The sequence below is a fragment of the Mastigoproctus giganteus genome, chromosome 9 (assembly GCF_048544385.1).
Source record: "Mastigoproctus giganteus isolate SK-2022 chromosome 9, ASM4854438v1, whole genome shotgun sequence".
NCBI lineage: Eukaryota > Metazoa > Arthropoda > Arachnida > Uropygi > Thelyphonidae > Mastigoproctus > Mastigoproctus giganteus.
In genome coordinates this window covers 123,878,938-123,902,331 of record NC_143583.1, presented here as the reverse complement: position 1 = coordinate 123,902,331, position 23,394 = coordinate 123,878,938, and the positions used below count along the sequence as shown (strand labels likewise).

At 36.9% G+C, this 23,394-nt stretch overlaps 1 protein-coding gene across 1 annotated transcript in view; it reads right to left on the bottom strand.

Annotated features, from left to right (window-relative positions):
* LOC150080700 (death-associated protein kinase dapk-1-like) overlaps positions 1–23,394 on the bottom strand; it is a 248,550-nt gene that overhangs the window by 81,099 nt on the left and 144,057 nt on the right. Inside the window, exon 10 of the mRNA XM_090380788.1 lies at positions 12,242–12,501. Coding sequence (XP_090236914.1) covers positions 12,242–12,501 — 260 coding nt within the window. The remainder of the gene's footprint in view (positions 1–12,241; positions 12,502–23,394) is intronic.

Here is a 23,394-nt window from a genome sequence, read left to right as displayed (position 1 = left end):
TCACCTCTGCCTACGGTTACTGTTAAACTATTAGTCCTTGTATCCCCCCCCAAGCTATCAGTTTTCGAACCCACCTAACACTGCCTCGATAGCATCAGCAAATATTCTTGCACCCTTTCTATTTAAGTGTATTCCATCCCTACAGAAGCAGTCTCTCCTGTTAACAAGTACAGTCCAGGCTGAAAAAAATTCTATCCCTTGAGCCTTGCACATTCTTTCCAGGGCCGAATTGATCGACAAGTTTCTCATCATATACTCCCTTCTATCGTGTCTGGGCAGAATTGCAGACACTTTCAAATTCAACCCTAATTCTCGGCTTTTGTTCAACAGTGACCTGTACTTGTTAAGTAATTCTACCGGTCTCCTACTCTTAATATCATTAGTGCCAACGTGTACAACAATATCACCGTTTGTGCCCTTAAAAGATGATATCCGCTCTACAACATCATCAACCTTTGCCCCTGGCAGACATACCCTGGTCCTGTTCCACCAATCCTTTTTACAAAGCATGTTTCCCATTTCCCTGACAATAGAGTCACCAACAACTACTAGTTCCTGTGGGACCAGCACATTCTGCTTTGGGGGTTGCCGCTGTGTTGCGTGATGACCAAGTGCAAGCTCTGGCATTGATGTGGGCAGCTGAGAGCTTGATGGGCCCCTCAATTTAGATCTTTCGAGGGCATCCACCCTGTCCTTCAAGCTCTCATATAGGCCCATAACAACGCTGAGTTGTCGCCTGATTTCCTTACACTCCTTACATCGCGCACATACAAAGACATCCCCCATGGCAATATCATGTTCCGTTCCAGAGAGTTCGGTAAACATTTCACAAGTCGCAAATTTTTTTGGGCTCTGATGCGTTGGAGAATCACCCTCCTCAGTTCTCCCCCGAGTTACAGCACTCCTGCCACTTGGTGCCCGTTGCTTTGCTGCTCTAGTTTGGGGCATGATATTTTAAATTAATAAAATCAATAAATTAAATTAATTAAATGTCAATACTACGCTATCTAATAGAAACAGTGAAGCGTATTACTCTATAAATTATACGTTAGAGCTACCTAACTACCTCAATTAAAAATTTGAATTCCCTACCAATATATACAAAAACAATGGCTGCAAGATTCGAACAAAATAACAGTTTTACGTATATTAAGTATTACGTATATCTACAAAAACTGTTTATCTAAATTAAAATAAAAATAACCAGCGTAACTATAACTATAAGACTACGTATTAAGTACAATATAAAATAACAATTATGTAAATAAAAAGGCAAACACTTATCGTTTTTTCGGAGCCTGCAAGTCACAGCTGTAATTTTTAAAGAGTGTTGTCGTAGCCTAGGTACGGGTACATATATGCTGCTGCGATGCCAACTGTATTGTCTCATATATGCGGCACATATGACAGTAGTCCCCTCAGGCAGTGGCAACAGCGTTCACTTTTTCTTAATTCCATCCTGACGAGACGACATGATAGCTTTTCAAACTTTTCATTTCACAATTTATTTTTTACCCCTCTAAATACAATCGAAAATATATCTGCGTCTTGGTTAGAAATCATTGCCAACAACATGCGTTATGTTTGGCAGCATGTTTTGCCCCATTTGGCAAATGATTTCATTGGTTTTGAATCACAATTTCACACAATTGCTGAAGACATTGTGAAGATCGGAAAAGACTTGGGATTCGAAACTGTGGACACTGCCAATGTACATGACTGCATTGACTCATGCAAATAACTTAGATGATGCAACTCTCCTTGAAGTTGATAAGAAAATTGCATAAGAAGAAGAGGAAAACAATTCTGAAGTGGATAACACCGAAGTTCCACCATAAGAATTTTCAACAGAAGAATTGAAGAAAGTTTTTCAGGGCTTGACATTGCCTGCGAGGCAATTATGAATGGAGATCCAAATGTTGGATGTAGCATCCAGACACGGAAAATTTTATAAGATGGGATTCAATGCTACAAAGACTTGTATACCGAGAAAAAGAAGAGATGACTTCACCAAACTTCATTTTTGAAATACCCAAATAAACAATAAAGCTTTTTTCTCATCTCTCATCATGTTACCTATTCATTAATAAAATTTTTGCAGTATTTTTTATTTCAAATCCATTTAATTGGCTATCAAGCGCAAATTGTTTATAGATTTATTATAATTTGTTTATAGACTGTTTCTCTGGTACACATTCATTTAAAACCCATTATAATTATACCTCAATCAGCACAGTTTCACATAACACAGAACAGTTTCGGTACTAATTATCAGTGCTATGCGGGGTATTGCTGTACAGTGTAGTCCGGTTAATTGGGGCAGCCGTTTATTTGGGGTAAATCTTAAAAACAGAACACAATCGAGAAAATAGCCAGGGTTTACTTCGCTTAATTGGGACAACATGCCGTTTAATCGGGGCAGGAGATCGCAGCACCGGAGATTACCCTACGATTGTCTCCGACCATACCACTTGGTTCGGGGATTTTTGGAGGTTACAACCATAAAACAATTAGCAGCCACCTGTTTATTGGGCTTTTCTGTTAGTGCAATCTATCATAAAGGGATAGTAAACTCGATCTTATTGAATTTGCTATAGTACCGACAGCTGGAATTCTGTGGGCTATTATGGTGAAATGTGTTTACACTTCCATGAAAGCTTCAATCATATAAAAAAATTAATTTTCAAAATCTTCTTTTCATTCCTATTTTTAAAGCTTCGTAACTTGTTACTCCGATCTCACTGTGCCTATCATGTTACTTGCAATTTTTGTGCCGTGTTCTTTGTTATTAATTGCTTTTATTTTTACTGTTTTAAATTTTAACCCCCACCCACAAATATCAGTGAACAGAAATGTCAACTACTTAGTATGTACATATTACAGTACGTGTTAATTATTCCGATTATCACATATATTCTTCCGATTTTCATGTATTATTTAATTTTTTTAATTGGTAAGGTAATAAAGGATAAATTCGTGCTTACTATATCTTTACTTTTATAGCCTGTGGATAATATTCCTCCTATTTTCACTAATTAGAGTTGCTGTTTAATAGAATTAAAATTCAATTCACAAACATGATCATAATGACCGGTGCTTACTACGCATCGAATAGTGAACGGTACTTTACTATGGTGAGTCCATCGTAACCTGATTTGATTGTACAGTGAACCAATTGTAAAGTGGGAGTCCATTGTATTTTTTACTATTTACATGAAACTTCGGATAATTGGGGCAGCCACTTAATCGGGTCAAAATGCACTAGTCCCAATGTGTCCCAAATAACTGGAATCGACTGTATTAACGAAATTCGACTGTATCATATAACATATTTTTCTAATATTAGATATATATATATATATATATATATATATACAGAGAGAGAATCGGATCTAACAGGCAAAAAATTAAGTAAAGGTCCCACAAAATAAAATAAATTACTTAGGGGTGCCGTTATTTAAAAAAGGTCGAAAACCACTGCTTTAATAGATATTCAAATTTTTAAATTTATGTTTTAGGTGCAGATTTGCATGCACAGTAAATGGTTTAATTAATAACCCATTTATTATGAAATGGGACATTAATTAATCATTTTCCTCATAGGCATTCAGTTTATGCTGTATGCCTTTTTTTCACATATACAGCAGACTCTCGATTTACCGGGATCAGATTAACCGCGACACTTCAAGATTCCAATTAAAAAAAAAAAAAAAAAAAAAAAAAAAAAAACAACCAGAAATCATAAAATTCAAGTAATAACTAGAATAGGTATTCTATTACGACTTGCAAAACAGATGTTTTGCAAGCCATAAATAATCAACAAGAAGCGGCATTATAAGTCGTCATTAGGAGATTAGTGTGCCTATTATCTTGCACCCCCCCACTATCTTCACACCCACTACTCAAAAAAAAAGACCAAATGTTTAGTTTGTTTTAGTGCTTCGAGTCGATTGTTGTGTTCCATCGCACCGCAAAAAGACAAATTTTGTTTCGTTATGCATGTCAGGGATGTCTGAATTTTTTTTTTATAGTAACTTTTTTCCTTTTTTTTTTGTTTAGAAATTGCAAAAATGATGTGCAAACACAAGAGTTGTGCTTTCATTTAAACAAAAACTTGAAATTATTCAAAAGTTTGAAAATGGTGCACCCGTTAAATCTCTAAAGAACCATTATAACGTTGGTGACCAAACCATATGTGCCATTGTAAAAAGGGAAGCATCGTATTGGACATGCGAGTAGTGCGTGGTAAGCTCTTTATCTATCGCCATACTTTTTACGTAGGTTGTTGAACATTTTTCTATGCAGCAAGTCCCTGACTTACGTAGCTTTGGACTTACATTACGTTATTTATAATTTTTTTATGACTGAAGATTTCAAGTGAAGGGGACACATATTTCACCATAATGTAACAACTAACAGAATTCCAGCTATCGGCATTATCGCAAATGCAATAAGATCGAGTTTACTACCTGTTTATAATTAATTGCACTAAGAGAAAAGTCCAGTAACCCGGAAAGTGCAAATTATTTTTATTGTTTTATAGCAGTGACCTCCAGAAATGAACTTTAGTAAAATATCATCTCGCATGGAGTGATATAGTGAGTTTTTGCCTTAACCCTGTGAAGTTCTTTTCAGAAAATTTCATTTTGACCGTTAGCATGATGTCGACTAAGGGAATAAGTGACAATGGTATTAGTAAGTCTATCAAGAAAAGGAAAGCGATCAAGTTGGATCAGAAGGTTAAAAATAATAAGGATGTATGGAAATGGCCAAACGTTAAGAAGTATTGCGTGGAATTCAGATTTGTCAGTGGCAACAGTGAACACAATAAAGGAGAAAGACAGAATACGAAAATGCCAATGAAGGTCAGCTACACTGATGTGCAAAATTTAAGGACCAGTCAGGTTTTCACCTGTAGCTTCTCATAGGAGTGGCCTGGATATGGGAAAAGCATACCAAAGGAACGCTTGAGGTACAGAAATGAAGGAAACAACGGAAACAAAACAGTACAGAGGGACTTTATTCAAAAATGGCAACACAGCACTGGCTGCCATGATACAGATGCATCACTGCCAAAGATGGAACAAAGGGAAGAGGTGGTCCTTAGTAGGAGATATGGCCACTCCTAATGTCGATGCAGGCCACTCCTAATGCTTTGCACACCAGTGTATAATAATAACCAAGGCTACAAAATACACACCAGTTTTTCAGTACAATAACATGCATTTTTTCTTCCTTTTATGTTTTCTTTTCTTACGTGCCACTCCGGCTACTTCACTGCTGTCTGCAGATAAAGTTTTTAATTGAACTAATTAAAAATATATAACTATTTTTCTTCATTCTTCTGGGGATATTATGCAGTTTTTTTTTTAATTTTGGCATATCAGGGATATAGCAGCAATATTTTATTAGTCATTCCAGAGTTACGCAAATCTCGACTTATGTAAGAAGTCCTGGAACATATCTCTTACGTATGTTGGGGACTTACTGTATTTTTGGATTAACCAGGAATATTTTTTTACCATCTAGCTCAGAAAATTGAGAGTCTACTGTACTTCTATGGGCACTGTTCTTCTGAATTGGATTCAGTCATCTACAATTCTACTGTTTTCTTCCAAACCAATCCGAATGCATACCACAACTCATCAACTTGAAATCACTGTACAACTCCAAACTAACAGAACTAACTTTTCCTCTTCCTTATTTATCCCTTCTGTCTCTTTTTTTTTTGGAACAATCTGCCCTCACATATAGTTCTCGAAAATATAGTTCATATATAGTTCCCAAAAATTACACCTATCGAAATTCAAATCTAATGTCAACAAGTATCTTCTATCTTCTCGACCTCCAACCTACATATAGTATAAGTACTACACTACAAGTTGTAATACCCTTCGTGTTTGGTGTTTTCATTTAAAAAAAAATAAAATTTAAAAATTAAAATTTCTTCATTATAAAGAAGAAATGCCATACTTTTTATGTGTTGTTAGTTTAAGATGTTTTTCCTGCAATCAGAAAACAAATTCAGTTGAATCCACTGATTTCAACTTGAAAAGCAGGAATAAGCCAGATATCACATTACGTTACATCAATAAGGCAATGTCAAGCTTATTTTAAAATATTTTTTTTATACTTTTAAAACAAATTTGTAAAGTGATGCAGTTTTTGTCTGCTATTCTATATAGTACAATAGCAGAATAATAATTACCAATAATAATTGTATTTGTAAAAGAATAAGAGAAGTTTACCTCAATATGATATATAGAACACTTTCGTATGATACTGTCCAGAAATTAAAACGAATACAATTAAAAAAAAAAAAAAATGAAAATCTTACATTACAGTAAGAAATAATTAACAATAATTAAAAATCAAATGAACACAATTAAAAATCAAATGAACACAATTAAAAATCAATTTAATGCAATTAAAAATTAAGTAAAAAATTACATACACACAATTATGGGGGATTTTTTGAATACCTTGGTGCGAAATTACATTAGATTAATACTAAGATACTCGGCCCAAGGTTACCATATTTCTTTTCTAAAGTATAAGTATTGCCTTCAAAACAACATCATTCCAAAGTTTGCCAGAGTTAATTTAAATCATAAAATTTCAGGCATTAAGCAACTGGCACTTGCCACATCGCATAATATAGCTAAGTTTGCCTTAAGATCTCAGTATTCTGATAAACAAAAATACCTTTCCCAAGTTAGGAAACTTCGCAACAAATTAAAAAATTATCTGCATCCTAATGATTGGTCTGTATTGAAGACCTCCATAGATTTGCGATGTGAAGCACAGACCTCAGAAAAAAAAAACAGACATGTTAACAAATTGAATGCACTATCGGAAGGGTCAAGACACATTCATATGAGTTCTAACACATTGTCATGAGTTTGCGACCAAATGCATACGAGTTGTGTGACGGCCCCCCCACCACATACACACAACCGTCTACCACAGAATACTTCAGCTAGTTCGCAAACACCCCCTCACCCAACATTCAACGAACCGACATATCAACAGGTTACAAATCTTTTCTCGTATACGCTATCGCAGGACCAGATTTGACTTTTATCGAAAGGATTAAATTACAATTTACCACCTCGAAAACTACCTAAAAACAGTGCATAATTGATATTGAATTTGGACTTCATAATGTTCCACAAAAAGATTTATTTATTCAACTAGTTAACCAGGTGGTGAATAACATAAAGGAAATGCGACTTCCTAAATTGAATACACATGACAGTTCAGCTTTACGTGAACTTCAGGAAAATAAAGGCATTATTATTCAGAGAGCTGACAAAGGAGATACAGTGGTAATATGCAATAAATCTGATTATATTAATAAGTTAGAGTCAGTTGTATCGGATACCTCCACTTATCTTGAAGTAGATCCAGCACTATTTACCAATTTGGTCAATCAATAAAATAAAATGTTAACCACGTCGAAAAAATGACTCATTACTATGGCTTAGTTAAAGCAATTGAAGGCCAGAACATACAATATTCCTGCACTTTTCGGTCAGGTAAAATTACATAAGACCGGCTTTCCTATTCAGCCTACTGTTTCCTACAGAAACTCTATTTTCATCCTTGGCCACACATGCATATTGCATTATAAAACCCTTTAGACAGGCAATACAATTTTGGATTAAGAACGACGATACACTATTTAATAACCTTAAGGCCTGTAGACTTGGTGGTAATGATAATTTATTCTCACTAGATGTTACCTCGTTATATATGAATGTAAACATTGAATACATATTAGACATTCTTTGAGATATGTTAAATAATAACTCGATACTGATTAAATTAATTATACAAAGCTTCCTATTAAGGAAATTTTTCACTATGTATATTTTAGTGCACTTGCATCATTTATACACAGCCAATTATAGATTAGCAAATTTGCAATAGCAGCATCATTTAAGTTACATCTCATATTGTGAATACCTTCACGATGAGTTGCCATGACATTGCACTACTTCGAATAAGAAACGCTTCACCCGAAGGAGAAGACTGTTGTTACTTATTCTCAGCGGATACCACCACCCAGACGGCATGTGTGTATAAATGATGCAAGTGCACTAAAATATACATAGTCTAACTCTTTTGCAGCTTGAGGCATAAGCCCTTAATGCATTAGAGTCCTAACTTATATCATACACCATCAGGCATCTCTCATATTGTGGAGATATACTTCACAACTGTTTTGTCATCATTACAATCACTTGGGTACCTACCAACCCACCGAAGAAGGGCCAAATAGCCCTGAAACGGCACCAGGGGGAGCCTGATGATGTCCGGAGTTTCCAAGAATAGGTAACAACAGTCTTCTCCACTGGGAAAGCGTTGCTTATTCGAGGAGTTTGAGTTTTTGAGTGGTGTGAGTTGAAGGAGTTACTGTCCCTTTCATTCTTCTACACCGTTTCTTTTCCTCTTCCTCCTATTATTACTTTCCCGCTACCGTTTTGCTTTTCTAAGTCTAATAGAGACAACCGGATAGTCGAGTTATTATCCCACGCAAATACAAAATAGCCCTGAAACGGTGCTGTCTGGGTGGTGGTATCCACTGAGAATAAGTAACAACAGTCTTCTCCTTTGGGTGAAGCGTTACTTATTCGAAGTAGTGCAATGTCATGGCAACTCGTCGTGAAGGTATTCACAATATGAGATGTAACTTAAACAATGCCGCTATTGCAAATTTGCTAATCTATAATTGGCTGTGTATAAATGACAACAAGTGCACTAAAATATACTGTATTTCCCCATGTATAAGATGCACCTTAATTTTGGGACCCGAAATTTGAAAAAAATATGTATTACATAAAGTTATTGAACTCAAGTTTTATTCATCATAAAATTCATACAACTCATCACTGTCAAAACTTCCATCCATTAGCTTGTCTTCATCTGTGTCTGATGATGACTCACTGTCTTTATATATTACCTCGTCCTCAGTTCCATCTATGGCATTTGAAATGCCACACTTCTTAAATGACTTGACAACGATCTCAATCTTGATATTATCCCAGGATCTTTTCACCCAGGTACAAACTTCTCCTATAGTTGGTTTCTTCACTCTTCCTGCTGGAGTCAAATTGTCCCTAGAAGACTTCATCCATTGGTTCCATTCGTCTCTCATGACAGCTTTGAAGGGTTTGTTAATGCTGACATCAAGTGTTGGAGCTGGGATGTCAATCCTCCAGGTATGATGGCAAGTTTTGTTTTTTGCTCTGCAGCAATCTTCTTTGTATTTTTTGTTGTGTGCCCTGAACTGATCAAGCACCAATAGGGCAGGTTTGCGTAACAGCCCACCTGGTGTCCTGCTCCAAACTTTTTCAAAGCAGATCTTCATCCCATCCTGATCCATCCAACCCTTGTCATGAACATGGACAATCACTCCTCGAGGAATGTCTTCTTTTGGCATTGTTTTGCATTTGAAAATCAGCATAGGAGGCAGCTTGGTTCCACTGGCACAACAAGCTAGAACAACTGTATAATGGCTCTTTTCATGTCCACTTGTCTTCACAGTTACAGTTTTCATCCCCTTCTTATTAACAGTTCTGTTACTTGGGACATCAAATTGAAGGGGGACTTTGTCCATATTTGCAATCTGTCTCAACTCAAACTGATGAGTCTTCCGACATTGCATGAAAAAAAACGATGAAATTCAAGGACCTTCTGCTCATAGCTTTCAGGCAAGTCTGGTGCACGTACGCATGCTTAGTCCATTCCGTTTCATGAACCTGAAGCACCAATTGTGTCCTCCTTTGAAATCAGTAACTTCTTTTTCACCAGCAATTCTTCTTGCCTCATGCTGAACCATCTTTGTGGACACAGGAATTCCAATTGCCCTTTGCTCCTCGATCCATATCTTCAATTCCCTCTCTAAATCAGGCCATTTTGCTGACTTGCCTCTCATGGCCTTCTTCTGCCGTGGCGTTTTCAGTAGGGGTTTTCTTCTTCCTGTAGCCAGTCTCGGATTGTTTTCTCAGTTGGAGGAGGACCAAACTTACGTTCAACAGCACGATTTTCATTCACTTTTAACTTGAATTCAGCACTGTAATGGCTCAGAAAATCTTTTCTGAGCCATTTCTGGGCAGAACGTGGCAAAACGTAACCTAATATACCAGTAACAAGTGCGAAATAATGAGCGCAAAGACAACAAGCACGAAAAAGCGGGAAATGCAAGTAAAAAAAAAAATCTACAACCACTGTATAAGACGCACCCAGTTTTTAAACCCCAAATTTTTCGAAAAAAGGTGCGTCTTCTACATGGGGAAATACAGTACATAGTCTAACTCTTCCGCAGCTTGAGGCATAAGCCCTTAATGCATTAGGAAATTTTTCACTCAATTAAACTTTTAGTTGAAGCCAACTATACCACCTTTCGAGACAAAGTATACAAACAAATTTTTTGTTTGACAATGGGATTAAGCCTGAGCGGCCTAATATCGGAGATCTATCTCTCAATGATTGAATGTATACATTTGATGTCTTTTCTACCCCGTATCACATACTGTGGGAGGTAATTTGACGATGTTCTAGTCATTACCAATAGTAACACTATCCAAGACATTTTACATTTGTTTAATAATATTTATTCTAGACTCAAATTTACATTGGAGAGGGAGAATACGGATACTAAGCCATTAAATTTTCTAAATTTCACAATTACTCGGGATGTGAATAAAATCCAATTTAACATCTATCGTAAACCTACAAACACCGGTATGCTTCTACATTATAACAGCTATCTTTAAACAATTTCTCAATGCTTATTCAACAACAGAATCTGCTTTGGGCTCAGAAATACAAATATTAACTAGCACATTCTTAAACAGGGGTTACCCAGTTGCAGACAGATAGACAGAATTAGGGTACAAGCTAAGGATAGAATACAAAAAATACACCAACCAACAATAGTAATATTAAAAAATACTTTATTTCTGTCCCATAAGTGGCACAAACAACTTAACAGATTCTTTAAAGATAATGAATTTAAAATTGTAGCCAGGCCAATACGGAAATTACTATACTGAACAATCGCTTAGTCCTTTCCTCATTCGCAACACAAATAAATGACCTAGTGTACAACATTTCTTGCGGTGACTGCAACTCATCTTATCAGGATTCTACACAGTTTCCTCTGAATTTTCATGTTAATCAACACACGGCCTCAGTTCATGCTTCTTGTTCAGCAGCGTCAGAATCAGCCTTTCATGCCATTAATGAAAACATACTTTTTTATTTAATGAGGCCAAAATACTTAGTGTCCAACGTAATTATACAAGACTATTTGCAGAAACAATCGAAATTAAATTACATTCTGTTAATGTTCGCCAGCCATATCTAATCTCTGACTCATGGTCATTTACGTGCATGGTGAAGACAAATAATCCCTATTTAAGTTTTCCACGCTCACCCCTATTCGGTAATACCTGTGGAACCTATTCGGTTCCACAGGTATTAACCGAATTACCTGAGGTATTCCACACTCAGGTATTACCTGAGCGTGGAACCTATTCGGTTCCACGCTCACCCCATTCCTGTGATCATGACATATGGTCAAAAAGCATTGTCAAGCTTCAGGAAGGAAAATTGTTTTGCATTTTTTTCGTTAAATTAATTTTTTACTTAATTTTTAATTGCATTAAATTGATTTTTAATTATTGTTAATTATTTCTTACTGTAATGTAAGATTTTTGATTTTTTAAAATTGTTTTCATTTTAATTTCTGGAGAGTATCACAGAAGTTCTATGTATCATATTGAGGTAAACATCTCTTATTCTCTTACAAATATTAATATCAATGTAGAACATATTGAGCATTATAGCTCTGGTTCATACTATAGTAATAATAAATGTCATTTACTAACAAAATTCAATAGTACATAGCAAAAAAGGGATTGTGATTGTAATATTCAAGTTATTCACCAAAGCAACCAATAGGGCTGAGAGGAATCAATATATTCAGGATCAGATAACAGATTAGCATAAGTTATGAAGATAAGTTATAGCTAAAAAAAAATACATTAAAAAAGATTATTCCATCATTTATCATTACTAATTAATTATAGAAAAGAATAAATAAATAAATAAAAAATTAAAAATACTCATCAATTGCAACTATGCAAGATACAACCATTTACACATTTACTTAAACAGTTAATGAGAAGCTGAGCATCATGATATTACATAATAATGTCATTTCAATAAATACCTGAACAACTTCTGCCTTTATTATAGAGAGATACTGCTTGAAAAATTTCATAGTTGGAGAGCCAAAGTGTGCATCAACCACAAAAACTGAGTTATGTAGATCAAATATATTTTGATATTTCTGTATTACTACTTGAAGAACTGATGTGGCCTCACTACTTACATATTCACCTGTACTAGGATGGCGGTGGCAATTTGCTACATCAGCATGGGTAGCAACAAGTGCTACTTTGGCTGGTTTATTACTTTTTCCACAAAAACCTTAAACAAAGGAAACTAACATTAATTCAATGGCATCAAGATAAAGTGGTTTATAAAACCCTATGTTTTTTTTTTTTTTTTAAACTATAATATGCACTTTTTTATAAGGGTGTATCATAACATGTGGGACCACTTTGGGGATGGATTTAGGACCTAAAATCAATAAAATAAAGCTCATGTAAACTAGGTCTGATTTTGCCTTGTTTCCGATTTTGAGCAGTTCTGTAAACATAAGTAGATTGCTGTTACAGCCATTTTTGTGTTCCAGCAACCTACTTAGGTTTACAGAACTGCTCAAAATGACCACTGTATGTTGAATACAAGCTTGCATATGCCTTATCATAGACCCCCACCACGCTCAAAAGTTCGAGGTGGTTGTTGTTTGTGATTTTGTGGCTCAAAAGCTGCTTCGGCTATACTGCGCCTGTTCAAGTTTTGCTATTTTCAGTTATGTTAACACTGATGTTGGAATATTAGATGCAGTTTATTAGACTAACGTATATAAAAAGTTCCTTTATGTCTGAGTTTTCTCCCATAATGAGTTGAAGGCTTAATGGTTCATTTGCATGCAATTTGAAAGCTGATTGGTGGGCAATTTGTAACGTGGACATTCTACGATGACGTACTTCACTGTTATTTTTGTTTGTTATTTGTTTTTTTTTTTTTAGGAGCATTAGCAACTAAGGCCATATTGCTCTGGGAATATGCGGTGGTCATTCCCTAACCTTTCCGCATCCTCCATATTTGGTGGTGATGGGATCGAACCTCGGTCTAATCAAGAAGCATGCATTACGCACTGCTGCTCCTTCCCACCTGGCTACGGAAGCGCCTGTGCTTCACTGTTAGTATTGTTAGACACTGAGGGCATTGTGGAGGATCATCTTTCATTAGGAGATAAGATTGCATTAAATGTGTATGTCCAATGCAAAGCCAGGTGAGGATAATCTCTTCAAGTCTGTTTGCCAGAAAACTTGATTTCCAGGATTTTGGCTGCTGTTTGGTTTGATATAGTTTGTTGTTTTCTTGAGATTTCCAGGTCTGTGTCCATATATTTTCAGAGGCTTTTCAAATGACATTTTTAAAGTCACTGTTTGGAACTTTATGTAGGTGAGAATTTCCATTTGACAGATGTTTGGCAGCTTGATCAGCACATTCATTTCCCAGTACTCCAGAACATCCAGGAATCCACGAATCTGACTCTTTGGTCTTTAGTCTTAAGAAGCAATACACAGGAAAGAATTTTTCTTAGATATGGATGAGATGGTTGATTTTGTTTCTGTAAAGCATATAATGCACTTAATGAATCTGTAAAAATGATACTTTTTACAAGAGAAGTTTTCGCAATGTGATCTAGTGCGAGATTTATTGCAAACAGTTCAGCACTATAAATACTATACTCTATTGGGAGTGACTGAGAAATTATGCTATTTGGCAGGACCACTGCAGCACCAACATCTCTATCCATTTTGGAGCCATCACTGTACAGATGTGAGTAATCAGATCAGAGAATTGCATTACATAAGAGGAATGTAGATGTTTCATATATGATTTGGGATGTTATTTCCCATTTTGTGAGGTCCATGTCAGTCAGCTGAACTGACTTCCCATGGGGGAAGATATGTGGGGGTATCTTGGTAGAATTTATCCATATTTAAGTTCCACTGTGAAAGTATTTATTTTAATCTTTTGCCTGCAGATTTGCATATGCTAGGTTTGTTCTCCTATAAAGTTTCCCATTTTGAAATATACAGATATTGCCATGTTGGATGTCAAGGAAGGCTTTGAATTTTAGCAGCATAGTTCAGAAGAAGAACTTGTCTATGAAGACTGAGTGGAAGTTCATGGATCTCTGTGTATAAACTGCATGCAGGTAAGGTATGAAATGCTCCAGAAACAACATGTAATACACTTTGGATCTAACTAATTCAACACACTTTCCTAGTTGAGGAGTAAATGGGAGAACCATAATCTAATCTGGATCTTATCAATGCACGATAGATATGCAAGAGGGAATAACTATCAGCTCCCCATGTCATGGCAGGTATTGCTCGGAGAATGTTTAATTTGTTTAAGCACACTGTACATAGATATTTTATATGTTGTATGAAATTTAATTTGTGATCTATGATTAGTCCTAGAAGTCAGATATTATGTTTGAGTGGGATTTGTTGATTGCTTATTCTTAATTCTGGGTCAGGAAGCATGTTTCATTTTTTGCAGAAGTGTATTACCACTGTCCTTTGTACTGTGATTCAATATCCATTATAGATGGACCAGGACTCTATTTTGTTACAGTGCATTGAAGCTGTCTCTCGATTGTCCACATGTTCTGTGAGTGACATGAAATGGTGAGGTTGTCAGCATATAGATATGTTTCTACTGTTTCTGGAATAACTTCCGTGACAGGATTGATTCTGATAAAAAGGGTTGCACTAAGGACTGAGTTTTGGGGTACCCCCGTTCTTGATTGTATATTTAAGACAGAATATGATGGCAGCGGACTTGGAAAGTTCTTTTAGACAAAGTTCTGAAGGAACTTTGGTAGATGGCCTCGTAATCCTAATTTGTGTAATTCCTGTAGGATATCATATCTCCAAGTAGTATCGAAAGCCTCTTCAATGTCAAGGCACATCATAACAAGATGTGCGTTTCGGAGAAAGGCATTGTGTATGTTTGCTTCAGCTTTTGTCATTGTATCCAATGTTGATCTGTTTTTCCGAAAACTGTATTGGCTCCGACTAAGGAGTAGTGCAAGTCAAGAAACAATGTTAACCGATCATTCACCATTTTTTCTAAAGTTTTACCAAGACAGCTAGTGAGGACCACTGAAATCCAATAATTATTTGGATTTCAGTGTCCTTCCATGGTTTTGGAAAGGCCAGCACAATCGAATGCCGCCAAGAGTCTGGATAAGCATCCTCAAGGAATATTCAGTTATAAAGCAGCAAGAGAATGCATAAGGAATTTTCAGTGAGATGCTTAATCATTTGATAGTAGTTTCCATTTGGACCTGCTGCACTTTGTTTTGATTTGACTAAGGCTTTATGCAATTCATTTATAGCAAACGGTTGGTTGTATGGAATCTCATGGGCTGTATGGAAATTAATTTGTATTTTTTGATTTGAATTTTATATTTTTGAAAGACTGGTCTGTATGATGATGTTGCTGACAATTCCTCAAAGGTTTCCCCTAGTAGGTTGCAATTTTTTCTGGTTCCGTTATATCATGACCTTCCCAGCTAATTATCGGTTTAGGGGCTGTTGAATATTTGCCTGAGATTTATCTAATTTTATTCCAGATAATTCTACGAAGGGTTTCCGAAAAGTAAGGTTAGACATTTTTTTCTTAATAATGGTGAAAGGGAATGAGCCGAAACGCCTGTTAATAACGTTCAAAAAGACTGCCAGTGCAGTGTTGCAGTACTGTTACCTCACAGCAGATTCCAGTTGCAAAATGGCAGCTACTGTGCAAGTGTGGTCCAAAACAAGTGTTTGTAAAGTTATTTGCTTTTTGCAAGCAAAAGGGTCTCCCCAACAAGTGACATTCATGGTGAACTGGTTGCTGTGTATGGCGAAAAGGTGATTACAAAGCAGCAGGTGTGTTTTTGGTGCAATGAATTTAAAGCAGGTTGTGTTGACATTGAAGATCGACATCATGGCCATAGTGTTCTGGGATTGCCAAGGCATTCTGTTGGTGGATTTCTTGCCGAAGAGAGGAACAATCAATGCACAGTTTTACTGTGCAACGTTGGAATAACTGAAAGCCAACATTCGACCAGGACTCCTGCTGACAAGCGGTGTGATTTTTTTGCACGACAATGCAACTGCACACACTGCCCACATCACTCATGAGTGGTTGTGCCGTAATCGTTGGGAAACTCTGTCACATCCCATCTACAGCCTAGACTTAGCACCTTCAAACTTCCATTTGTTTGGCCCTCTGAAAAAACACCTTTCAGGAAAGCATTTCACCACTGATGAAGAAGTTCATCAGGCGGTGCAATGTTGGTTACTGCATGTGGGCACGGACTTCTTCAGTACTGGTATTGATAAACTAATCCATCGTTGGGACAAGTGCATCAATAAAACTGGAGACTTTGTGGAGAAGTAGTGCATGTTCACTTATTTCTTGGTGTGTAATTTCAACTTCGTATTATTAAACATCATTGAGAGAAAAAATGTGTTACCTTACTTTTCAGAAACCCCTCGTAGTATCTGTATTTCTGTTAATTTTGCTAGCAAAAGATATCCACGACTCTTTTTGAGATTTTTGACGTATATAACGTGCTTGCTTTTGCTCTGGCTTTCTTATATTCTATGAGATTAGTGGTGGTGGGGAACTTTCTGAATTGATTCCAAGCCTTATTTTTTTCTTTCTTTGCTTCCAAGCATTCTTCATTCCACCACTGTTTGTAATGCTTATGGAACTGATTGGTTGTCTTTGGTATTGCAGTATTTACTGCAGAGATTATTTGATTTGTGACATAAGTAACAGCACTATTGATATCAGAATATTTTATAGTTTTCTAATCTAAGGAAGCAGCATATTGGTACTTTTCCCAGTTTGCCTTGCAAAATTTCCATTTTTTACCATTTATAAATTGCAATATGTCACTTGTTAATAGGTGACAAACAGCTGGGTAATGATCACTGTTATAGAGATCATTTGAGACAAGCCAGTCAAGAATAGGAAGGAGAGCCAAGGAACAGATGGTGAGATCGATTGCAGAAGTACTCCCTGTTGGTAAATGGACATGGGTATGCATACCCATGTTTAAGAGGTTAAATTCCTGCTATCTAGAAGTTTTTCAATCATCTATCCTCTTTTGTCTGTATGAAGTGAACCCCAAATGACATGATGCCCATTAAAAATCACCCATCAGAAAGAATGGAGATGGTAATTGGTCAATTACGTCCTTGAAGTCTTGCAGTGTATACGTATGGTTAGGTGGAAGATATAGTGACCATGGTAAGGGTAATTCCTGTCACGATGCATACCACGGCTGCTTCAAAAGGTGTTTGCAAATGAATATGCCTAGATGGAATATTAGAATCTACCAGAATGGCAACCCTTTCATGAGCAGTTGTGGTTTTACTATCCTGCCTATATATATATTGTAGTGCTTGATTGAAATGCTTATGTACAGAGTTAGGTTTGTTTCTTGTAAACAAACACTTGCAGGATTATATATGGAAATCAGATCTTTGATATTGTTAGGGTTACTTTGAAGCACACGACAATTCCACTGAAGAAGTGTACACATTATTTGGACTTAGTTATTGATTCCAATGATTTACGATCAGCTGCCTGTTTGCACTGATATTTTTTGATTTTTTCTTTCTTAGGGAAAGTTGGTCGACCACCTCAGTTGCATAAAGTTCCAGGACTGGTTCATCTCACTCCTTTTTTGTCAATTTCCATAGTATCAGTATTTTTCTGTTTTTTGTCTACAGGTTTGGTGGGATTTGCACTGCTAGTTGGTGTTGAATCTTTAGCATCTGGTAGGATTATAATAGTAGTATTTATTGCCTGATCATCTTTTCTTTTTGTCTGTAAGAGGAGAATATGTGCCCAGTCCACTATTGAGATGGTAGGCAGAACTGAGATGTCAGTTTGTGATGCAATTACTTTTGTTTTCTGGACTGCCATTGCTGCTGCTGCTGCATATGATCTCACTACTGGGAGTAATGGTATCTGCTTTTTAGCTTCTGAGTATGTAACCTTATATCCAGTTTTATATTTCTGTACTTGCTTCTCTCTTTCCCATATACTGCAGTCTCTGGAGTAGGCAGGGTGATCTCCTTTGCAGTTTGGGCAGCGAGGAGACTGTGCATTGCATTCTTTATCATTATGATCTTTCGAGTCACAGGTGGCACAAATAGCTAGTCGTCTGCATACTGTTTGCGAATGGCCATACTTTTGACACTTGAAACATCTTATTGGATTGGGGATGTACGGCTTTACCTGGCAATTCAGGTATCCTGCTTTCATTGATGTTGATAGTGTAGGCGTGTTGAAAGTAAGTATGATAGTAAGTATGACAGATGGAAACCTGGTATAAGGTTTCCATCCTTTTTTGATAAGAATTCTTTTTGCATGAATTACATTCTGGTTTTGTAACTCTTGTACAATTTCTTCTTCAGAGCTTCAGCAGCTCTGAAGAAGCTATTGAATAATCCCTTCACAGCTATTGAATAATCCCTTTTGATGTATTTAAAGTGGCACGTGGAGTGACTTTGATGGGAATCCTGCCAAAAGTCGTTTTAAGAAGAAGCTCAGAACATCAGTGATTTGTCATTTTTACCAGCAGGTCACCTGATCTCAAGTGGCAAACCATCTTCTGTGGACCAGCTATATGTTCTACACCTTTGTATTACAAAGGGAGAAAAAGTTTACTAACTGGCTAGTCTGATAAGGAATGGAAAATCAGAAAGCGTGGAGAGATGGTCAGCATCACATCTTTCTTTTGTTGTCACTTGACAGTAGATGGGTGAGGATTATCTTGCTGCCGATAGTGTTCAGTTTGATCCATAGATTCAGGTAAAACCTGGTTTGTAGAGTCCATTGTTGCTCCATTTAGCCCTGAAAGGATTATTTTTCCTTCAGGTTTCCGGCCCCGCCACGGGGAGGCAGGAGCAGTGCCACCTAGAGACCAAGCACCTGGAGAGGTTAGTTTGTTAGTGAAAAAATTAATTAATACACTAAGAAAGATGATTTTTCTTCCAGGATTTTTACTCAAAATCTATTAAGTACAGAACCACTTAAAAAGAACTGAGGATAAAAAAGGCACAAGAAAGAAAATGGTGCAAAATCACTCAGAAAATCACTTTATTTATCATTAAAGAAAATAGCTTGGACACTATCACTTGGCTTGTTGTTGTTTTTGCTTGTTATTTGGTTTTTAGGAGCATCAGCAACTAAGGCCATATTGCTCCGGGGATATGGCGGTGGTCATTCCCTGACCTTTCTGCATCCTCCGTATTTGGTGGTCACGGGATCGAACCAGGGTCTAATCAAGAAGCATGTGCTACGCACTGCTGCTCCTGCCCACGGAGGCGCAACTATCACTTGGCACTCAGGGCCAAAAGTTCCAGGTGTCTGTGGGATTTGCTGTTCTGGTGCTAACATGTCTGCCACTATCTGAAATCTGTTTTCCTAAATGAACCAGTTTCTGCAAGCCATTCATATATTTTCTTTTTCTGAAAGGCCTTCTTATTTGGCACATGATAATTAGGAAAGTTTTCTACATATAGATGTCTTGCATCTAGCAAGTCCATACATGAGATGCATGTCTGTTGCCTCTCAATTTGAATAAGCTCCATTATCACAGCAATTGCACAGATCAAAATGTTAATAACAAGTTCCAAATGTACTATCAGGAGAACTAACTGAAATCATTTTAGACATTATAGACATTTTAGAATCATTTTAGACATTATGGAATCAATTAAAGACATTATGGAATCTTGTTTGGATAACTATCTGCAAAGTCCTCTATGAGATATTGAGCATTGTTTGTAAACAGTTGGAGCCAACTATGCTAATTGGTCCTGAGATGTCTGCAGAAGTTCAAACCTGTTTGAGCTTCTGCAGATTGCTAAGGACCAAGATATCGACGAGGAATATTACAACTTTCTGAAAGTGATAAAGCCCAGGAAACCTATAGGTAAAAAGAAATCCAAAGAAAGAAAAAAATAGTCAAGAAACACTTGTCATGATAAACAGAAGATGACAAATGAAGAGCAAGAAAAACACTGACAAAGAGAAAACTGAGTATACTGAATTATGCAAAAGGCATTAGAAACACCCAGAGAGGACATAAGAAAATTTAACACAAGAAAAGTACAACAAGCATTAAGGGAAAACAAAGAATTTTAATCAGCAGCCATGAGCAGTAATACAGAAAGACAAAAGACAAATGAATAGCGATGGTGTACTTATAAATAGCACAGAAGGCATAATTCAAATAGCAGTTATACGAGGAGCGAGGGAATGATGTGGAGAAGATGGATTGCAAATTAGTAACAGGGGGAAGATGGACTGCAAATTAGTAACACACACATATATACTGATATACTTCCTGATGAGGTAGAACATGCATTGAAGAAAATGAAGAATCAGAAAGCCCCGGGGGAAGATGAAGTTACTGTAGAGTTGTTAAAATTGGGAGGAAGAGACATAACACAAAAACTGGCAAGGCTCTTCACAAAGTGCATTAGAAAAGGTGTGATGCCTATGCAGTGAAATAATGCAATCATAGTTTTGCTGCATAAGAAAGGAGATAAATCAGAAATTGGAAATTATAGACCAATTAGCTTGTTATCCCACATCTACAAGTTGTTCACAATGGTCATTACTAACAGATTAGAAAGAATACATGATGAGAATCAACCAAAAGAGTAAGCTGGCTTTAGGACAAGATTCTCAACTATGGATCACCTTCACGTAATATTGCAGCTAATGGAGAAAACAAATGAAAATAAAACACCATGCCTGGCATCTGTGGATTATGAAAAAGCATTTGACTCCATACAGTATAAGACAATGTTTTGGGCACTGGAAAGGCAAGGCATAGATACCTCATACATTATGATTTTGAAGAAAATATATGATAGACTAGACAAAGACAGTAGTAAATTTAAAATTAAGAAAGGAGTTCGACAAGGAGGCACAATATCACTAAAGTTGTTTACTGTTGCCCTTGAGGAAGCTTTCAAAAGATTAGACTGGTCGCAGAAAGGAGTCAATGTGAATGGAGAGTACCTAAACCATTTACGATTTGTAGATGACGTTGTGGACATAAACCATGATCTCAAAGAATTAGAGGGAAATCTTAATCAGTTATGCAGAGTTAGTAAGAATTTTGAACTAAAGATGACTATGGCTAAAACAAAAGTAATGATGAACAAGTAAGCCACAGAAACAGATATAATCATTGAAGGAGCAGTAACTGAAAAGGTGAAGTCATATACTTATCTGGGACAAGTTATTAGCTATAATAATGATAAATGGCTGGAAGTCAAGAGAAGAATAAATTTTGGATGGATAGAATTCAGAAAATTTAGTCACATACTGAGGAGCAACATCCCAATTTGTCTGATAATGAACATCCCATAATGAATCAATGTATTACCAATGTATACTCCTCACCATGACTTATGGAAGTGAAACTTGGGCACTCACCGAAAGAATGGAAGAGAAGCTGAGAACCACACAGCAAAGAATGGAATGAATTATATTGGGAATCAGACTGTTAGATAAGAAGAGAAACACATGGATTAGGCAGCAAACTCAAGTAAAGGACATTTTGTTCAAAACTAAAGAACTAAAATGATCTTGGGCAGGATACATAGCTCAAAGACATGACGACAGATGAACTAAGAAAATAACAGAAATGGTATCCAAGAGGAGCTAGAAGAAAACCTGGAAGATAACAACGGAGATGGACAGATGAAATTAACGAGTTTGTGGGTAGTAAATGGATGGCCATTGCACAAAACAGAAGGAATTGGAAAGTTGCGGGAGAATTCTTCATCGTGCAGTGGATTGATTGAAAATGGCTGATGATGATGATGTTAATTCAGTTTGTGATAAAAATTACTGGAACACAAAAATATCTATTAGCATTAGCAAAGGCACATGATGCAAGAAAGCAAGCTTATATAGGATCAGCCAAAAAAAAAAAAAAAAAACCCTTATTTCACCCATCCACTCGCTCCAAATGTTTGTCAAGTTCTGCCTTGAATTGATTTCAGCTATCAACTTCTACAACGACAGATGGAAGTTTGTTCCAGCAATCAACCACCCGCTGGCTAAAGGCAAACTTCCGCACATCTATCCTACAACTGTCTTTCCTCAATTTGAATTTATGCCCTCTCAGGCGATTATTCTGAGCAAGAGAACGAATCCCATCAGCAATGAGCATGCTCAAACCATTCAAGACTTTATACACCTCAATCAGATCACCTCGCAGGTGCCTAGTCTCCAGACACTGTAATTTGCAAAACTTAAGCCTTTCTTCATAAGAGCAACTCTTTATTCCATTCACTAATCTTGTTGCCCTTCTCTGTACTCGTTCCAACAGCTCTACATCCTTCCTAAAATGAGGCCTCGATACCTTTAGCATTAGCAGAGGCATATGATGCAAGAAAGCAAGCTTATTCAGCATCAGCCAAAAAAAAAAAAAACCCACTCCCATTTCACCCCTCCGTTTGTTCGAAATACCTGTCCAGTTGAGCTTTAAATTTGTTTAGGCTATCAACTTCAACAACAAGTGATGGAAGTCGGTTCCACCAACCAACCACCCGCTGGCCAAAGGCAAATTTCCGCACATCTATCCGACATCCGTCCTTCCTCAATTTGAATTTATGCCCTCTGAGGTGATTATTCTGAGAAATATGAAGAATCCCATTGGCATTGAGCATGCTCAAACCATTCAAAGCCTTATACACCTCTATCAGATCACCTCGCCGGTGCCTAGTCTCCAAACTCTGTAATTTGCAAAACTTAAGCCTTTCTTCGTAAGAGCAACCCTTTGTTCCATTTACTAATCTTGTTGCCCTTCTCTGTACCCGTTCCAGCAGCTCTACATCCTTCTTGAAATGAGGCCTCCAGACCTGTATACAGTATTCAAGATGTTGCCTTACCATTGCCTTATACAAGGGAATAATCACCTCCTTATCCCTGCTAGAAAAATTCCTGTATATCATTGACAAGACACCATGAGCTACTCTTGCAGCTCGTCTGCACTGCTCAGAGAACTTCATATCTGCCTGCACAATTACCCCCAGGTCCTTTTCATTCTCCACCACTGTCAGTGTAGTACCGCAGAGTTGATACGTTGCTCTGGGGTTACCGTTTCCCATATGCAGCACTTTACATTTGTCGATGTTA